General features: G+C 38.5%; 1 protein-coding gene across 3 annotated transcripts in view; it reads left to right on the top strand.

Annotated features, from left to right (window-relative positions):
* Nucleotides 1-6,803, top strand: part of LOC116674210 (gamma-aminobutyric acid receptor subunit gamma-3) — an 82,981-nt gene that overhangs the window by 51,012 nt on the left and 25,166 nt on the right. For all 3 annotated transcript variants that reach the window (XM_032506768.1, XM_032506769.1, XM_032506770.1), the window contains one exon: nt 3,039-3,176. In XM_032506768.1, coding sequence (XP_032362659.1) covers nt 3,039-3,176 — 138 coding nt within the window. The remainder of the gene's footprint in view (nt 1-3,038; nt 3,177-6,803) is intronic.

Below are 6,803 nucleotides of genomic sequence, written 5' to 3'. Positions count from 1 at the left end.
GTCCAAACTCAAGACATATCTGTTTAGTCTGGCTTTTAATACGTAGCAGTGGTGTGACAATTCCATTCTTTTGCTTCTTTGTAACTTTTTCTGATTTTTCTGTTTTCTATGTTCACTTTTTCTATTAGGCTGATGGGAATGTCTTCAGTTTTGCAGGTGTTTGCTCATAAACCAGTATAAACAAGTATTGGATAAATCAGGTTTTTTACTTGACAATGACTTTCTCGTCAGATTTCAACTTTTAAAAACGCTTTAGCAACATCTGACAAATTGAGAATGTGCTGACAACCAGTCACTGATCCCCATTGTTTGTCTGGGGAACACTTTGTCCTTCCTTTTTGTTCTGTATTATTTTACTTGACTTGACGCTTTCTTTTTTAAATACACCAGGTTTACAAGATACTTCAGACCTTTCAGTTCCACAGTCTCTACAACAGGCTACATAACATGCATTGCAATAAAAATGAAGATTTAGATGCATATTGCATAAGCAGCTTGAGAAATAATAATAGCTAATGCTAGTTAGAATCCGTAACCATATGTACCAATGAGCCATTGTACATGGTAAATGGGCTAACACCAGTCATGTATGTCAAAAAGACTATCCCTTTAGTTGTCCTATCACTATCATTTGCTTCCTATTATTTAAATACTGAATGGCTCAGTTACACCAATTTCAAAGTCCCAGTATGAAATGCAGAAGTAACTTCATCTCAGTGCTGTTAATCCAGGCAAGGCATTTTCATTTTAAAAATGTTATCAGCATTCACTGCTGCCCAAAAACACGTAGGACCTCCATCATGATTGCCACAGGGATTGTTATTTGAAATCCGTCACAGGGGATTTGGAATGGTTAAACATGAGAAGTTGTCACTCTGTTTTTGTGCTCTCCCAAAGCAGCGACGCTGGAAATAAAACTGTTAATGACCTTCTGTACAGGTATGCAGGTATTGCCATCTGCAATAGGTGGGGGGAATTGTGCTTCGAGTCGGCTGTTTTCTTCCCCCTCACTACATGATAAGTTATCGTTACTGTTAAAATCCTGAACTGTAGGTAGATTAACATGGTTTCCACATTTGAGACTATGAAATGAGCTTTTGAGTTTGGAAAATGTAATAAAACTTCAAATCAGGTTCATCCTGAAGACGATTATTCCATTCTAGGCAGCCATGAGATGAACTGCTAACATTTGGTTAGCAGGGAGAGATGGAGAGATGCCAGTTCACCTGGGCACTGCCAAGGTGAGAGCGGTTGCTCTTGAGCAAGGCACCAAACCCCCCTCAACCGCTCAGGGCGCCTGTTCAGCATTTGCAGCCCCCTCCCCACTCGTACATCTCTCCATTAGTGCATGTATAGGACCTGAGCATGTGTGTGTATTTCAGGCTTGTGTGTAGTGTAGTGTGTAAATTGTAATTTCCTTATAGGGGATCAATAAAGAATATACTATACATTATAAATTATTAAATTATCAAGTGAAATACCAATAACACATGATAGGTCCTGCTAAATGTTAATGTTTTAAATAGGTACCTAATCATAGCTATGGAGGCTTGTTGAAAAATGTGGATAATAATAGGAAAAGGATGTCCAATAGCTGCAAGGCAAGTTTATTTGTAGACCACAAGTTATACATAGAGCAACTCAAAATGCTTTACAGAGGCAAAGAAGCACATTGCAAACAAAAACAATAGCAGTACATTAAAGAGACAAAAGGACAATTACAACAAGTTGCAGTATCACTACGGCTTATATTTCTTAAAACAAGAGACGAGCAGAATCCTAATTTCAATTTGACTTAAAATTCCTCCTATCTTTACTGGCCTACTGTTTTCACTGGCAGATAAACCTGGACTTTGTTTACAGTTTTATGGCAGAAGTGGACATCCCTTGTCTTATTTGCTGGCAGGATAGACGGGGAGGATATCAGAGCCAAAGCAACAGAAGAGTGTAGTTTATAACATTGTGGAAGAACATGTTGCTTCAGGGGGCTTTTAAAGGCATGAAATATGACTAACATTTTGTAGCTATGAGGAGACACTGGTAACACAATGGTAATACGGTTAGCAGTAAAGATAATTGTACAAATACACCAAGAGAAATATGATGGCAATAACGTTTTCCATCTATTTTTGTGTTTGGAAGAAAAAAACACCTCTCATGCATGGTGGTGATTGCTCGTCTTGGTTATAGATGGCTATCCTCTAAGTGAGACTATTTACATAATTAGTCTGAGTTGTACTACAGGGGACAACAAGGCTAACTCATTATTGCTGTCACTCATTTTTCTATGTAAAATTGCTTGTCAAATGAGCCCAGCATCTTTTTGTTATTAGCTTTCATAGACATCTTTGTGTGCTGTTTTGCACTTGATTTGAACTGCTACGCCCAGCGAAGATCTGCACGTAAAGTCCTGCAGTTTTAACACTGGCTCCCGCTTAAAAGCATTTCAAGCAGGTCATTGGAACGGTGAACACCACTTCTCCATGGAAAAGTACTTTCACATGTAACTGAAGTGTAACAATAGGCTTCTCACAGAAGTATGTAAGAGATGCATAACCTATAATCTTACACTACAGAAATTATCCTTTTATATAGAAGATGTCAAGCCATTTTTTTTTTTTACCTTCGTCGCCTTGCCTTTTCCTAAGCAAGATAACAGTATAGTGCAATAAAGGCTGCCCAAGTATTACCATTAAAATTTTAATTTAATTAACAGCATCCCTTAAACTTAATTGACTTGAAACAGGTGCAATTATTAATCCACCAAAATTAGGAGTCCAACACTGAGTAATACATTTCATTAATTACATGGAAGGGTGGATATTTGTTCACTGTGGGTGCACCACAGCAGAATCCAAGCTAACAAGTTTCTCAGCAATGGCTTAGTTGGTCTGCAGTCCACTGAATTACCAATGAAAATGTACTCTGTACAATACAATCTGCATTGTTGCAAAAATCTAACCTATAATCTTTGCTTTCAACGTTTACCTCTGTTGTTTTTCTTTCACACTTTTATCTTAACTCTGTGTGGTTTTCAGACGGCTACCCACGGGACGAGATTGTGTACAAGTGGAACCGGAACTCGGTGGAGACCTCGGACCAGAAATACTGGAGGCTTTACCAGTTTGATTTCATGGGGCTCAGAAACACTACAGATGTGCTCACGACGACAGCAGGTAAGAAGGCAACGGCAACATAAGGTCAACAACTCTTGAGTTGTGATACAAAGGAAATTGCATGTTTTGGCACTATGACTGATACAAATAATATAAAACTTTATAAATCCTTGCAGGGAAGCTCTTTTTTCCCCTTCCACCCTACTTTTCGTGTAAGTCAAAGGTCAGCTTTTGCTGTAGACTAACTGGCTTGCTGTTCTTCAAAATAAGAAACTCTCGAGCCCCTTGCCTACCTCAGGCCCCGAGCTTTGCAGAGGTTAACATTAGCACCATGCCCATAAATGTAATCATATAACTACAAGCTCATAAGTATTCCCCTCGGGTGTAAGGGCAAATAGGTTTTCCACTGACATTAATCACCAAGATTAAAGATTAAAAAGGAAGTTTAATTATTCACTCCTCCTTCTCTCTTCCCATGCATTCAGTGTGGTTATTAGGCCTTGTGTTTTTAGATGATTTAATTTAAGTGTGTTTAGAAGGCAGAGAGAAATATTGTTGCTCCTACAGGTGCCTGTAATTTTACCTACAACTAGAACGGGGTGGACAAGTTCCTAATCCATTTTTAATGCTTTCGTGTGACAGATTTGAACAGCTTAATAAGGGAAGCATTATGAATGTGGGAGGTAGAGAAAGAGCATGATGCAGCGATTGTTAACCCCTCTTAACCTTGTTTACGAGTTGCATATATTCCTCCTAGTCTGTGCTGTACGGTCTTTTGTCTTTGGTGCTCGGGTCTGCATAATGTGACCTAATTCAGCTTTCAAAGAGCCGTTCATGAATATTCGAGGAACAGGAGTACTCGGCGTGATTGGGAGAGAGATAACAAGGAGTGGCATCAAATTATTAAGGAGCTCAGCGCAAATTAGTTGTACAGCTTCATTTTGCAGAATGTTAAAGTACTGTAGCGTTTGTCCCGGTACATAAACATGACATGGCTTTATCAAATACATCTTTTTTTACTGAGCACGTTAAAAAATCTGTTTAATTATATCACCCCTGCTCATCAAGCATCCTGTTTGGATCTAATGGGAAGTTGTATTTTTGTGTTTCTGATCACTAAAAAGTTGACTGATGAGCATCCAGAGACACATTGATGGCCTTCTAGATTATATGTATTCCTGGACTCCCGCTGCATCGTCAAAACACTGCCAAACTCATTTTCTGCTGAGATGCTCAAAAGCAACGGCAAACCTACACAGCTACCTCATGCTGTTCAAGAAAATTAGCCGTTTTCTCATTTATTACCTCGTTTCTTTTCCCTTTTTCACTCGCCGGAGCTCCATCTCCACACGCATGATGATTAGATCCCCGGCTAAAAATACCTATCATTAATTTACATGACAAACTTTGAAAGTGCTGCGTTTCTCTTCCTTTCCCTCTCTTATTTCCCTCTCTCTTTGTCTCCTAACTCTCCAGCTTTATCCTTCATCCCACATAAACACATGAGGTTTGAGGCTGTTTTAATGAGGACAGAGTGGACAGATCCCTGGCCACAGCGCCACTGGGGACCCCCGCCACAAATCCACCGTTGTTATCAATTCAGAGGCGTCCTTTTCAAAAGGCCCCAATGCGGAATCCCCAACACTTTAGTGCTTTGTTCTACTATACCATCACAAATTCCAGAAAAGCTCCAATTATTGCTTTTTTCTGCCGTTACATTGCAGCAATTCTCACAATTGTTCTTCGTTTTTTCTTTCTATTCATCTCCACCTTGGAAATTCTTCAAATGCCTTTCGTAAAGACTCTGTTGTGAAATTGCTGACAGAGCTGTGCCTTGTTCTCTGATTGCGTCACGGATCGCAATACTGATATTCCAACTGATGTTCCCTCTCTGCTTGATGTATGAGATCCTTCCTTATACAGCCTTTGATTTTGGCTCACTTACCTGCCACTGACCTCATAAAAAAAATCATTCATTCTACTGGTAACATCAAAAACAAATAGTGATGGTTGACAGCCAGCTACGTACAGCTGATAAAATCATTCAAAACTTTCTCTTATTAATATGCTAGCTACAGGGGATAAAATCGGTCTTGTCATTTCAGCCGACAAATCAAGAGCCACCTGCTTTTGTCTGAAATCAAGAAACCATTTTTCTCAAAACAATAATTTTGTGTGTAAAATCTCAGACCGTTATCATTGTTAACGGCACATGTTCCATGTTCAATGACCAATGAATAGATACATAAAGAATAAAGAAAAACTACTAAATTCACACTGCCTTCATCACTACGCATTCAGCTAGCAAAAAACAAAGCATTAGTTACCCTAACTCGAGCTAAAGAATCACTAACACTACTTAAACAAGCCTTGTATATAATAAACATTTGAAAATAGTAAAGCAGATGTTAATTCTGTCACATAATCTGGTTGTTATCAATTAAACATCCCACAGTGGTAAATTAGTTTAGAAAACATGTAGCCTTACAAAGGTGCGGAAAGATATCCGAACTAGTATAGGAAAAGAAATGCACCCTTATAAATTATTCATTGTAGTGAAGAAGGAAGCAGCCACAACAACATTTCAGCAGAGTTGTCTTGAGCTCATTAATGAAACGTGTTTTTCCCAGAATCTTTCTCGCAGCTTCCAAACAGAAAGTAGACCGGACCGTATGGCATGACAGAGTCTGTAGACAGGTGTAGAGCAGGCTAATACTTATTATTCTGCAGGTGTAAACCCAGGGGTTGTTACTGTCCTAACAGAATGTAAACACAGGGGTTGTTTGCTGCAGTGCACAGTCGGAGCACAGAAGTCGCCACACTGCTGAGTGTGTGCACACTGCTATCGATTGTCCATCTGGGAAGGTACATGTCCGTAGCCTCCATACAGCTCATACAGCATTATCCTTTTAATTTAGCAAAATGACGCTTCTCTTCCGTGCATAAAACTGTCAAATTAGACTCTGTGAACTGTGCCCAGCGTGGTCTTGCAGTGTTATACTAAGAGAAAGGAAGTGGAGAATAATTCAGGACAAAATTATTGTTTTAATTTATTTTACCCCTGTTGGTATCTATTCATTTATGTATTTATCTAACCAGCAATATCTTCCAATGCTAGCCCGTTTTGGATTGCGAACACACACGCTATCTCGGTCATAAATGGGTACACAATGTAAAACTAGACAGTTTTATTTTGGTAAAATAGCAAAATGCTGTGATTTATGATTTTGTGCCTGCTGTGTTGTGTTTAAGTTTTCCTTTGTTGGAACATTAACCAGGTAATGTGTAGCAGTATTTGTGAAATATAATATTTTTAGTACGAGATTTGATTAGATGCCTCCTTTCTTAATGGGATATAATTCGCTTTCTTGATAGCAATTCTGTATTGGCAACAATGGGATTTACAGAATTGACGTTATTTGAACAAAAGGTGATTAAATGTGCCTTATTGTCATATTATTATATATCTCCATTTTCCACTTCCACACATTTTTATTCCCCAGTTTGCTTTAACAATAATTCTTCAAAATTAGTCCATTCTTAAGAGCTACTACACAAGTGTTGTTGGTAAGCTTGCCACTGGCCTGGAAACATGAAAACAAAATATAAAAATGTGTTTAGTGCAGGAGAGAAATTGTGTACATACGTATATATCCACACATATATATATATATATATATATATATA

The sequence above is a fragment of the Etheostoma spectabile genome, chromosome 24, assembly GCF_008692095.1.
Source record: "Etheostoma spectabile isolate EspeVRDwgs_2016 chromosome 24, UIUC_Espe_1.0, whole genome shotgun sequence".
Taxonomy (NCBI): Eukaryota; Metazoa; Chordata; class Actinopteri; order Perciformes; family Percidae; genus Etheostoma; species Etheostoma spectabile.
This window is presented reverse-complemented; position numbering and strand designations above follow the sequence as displayed.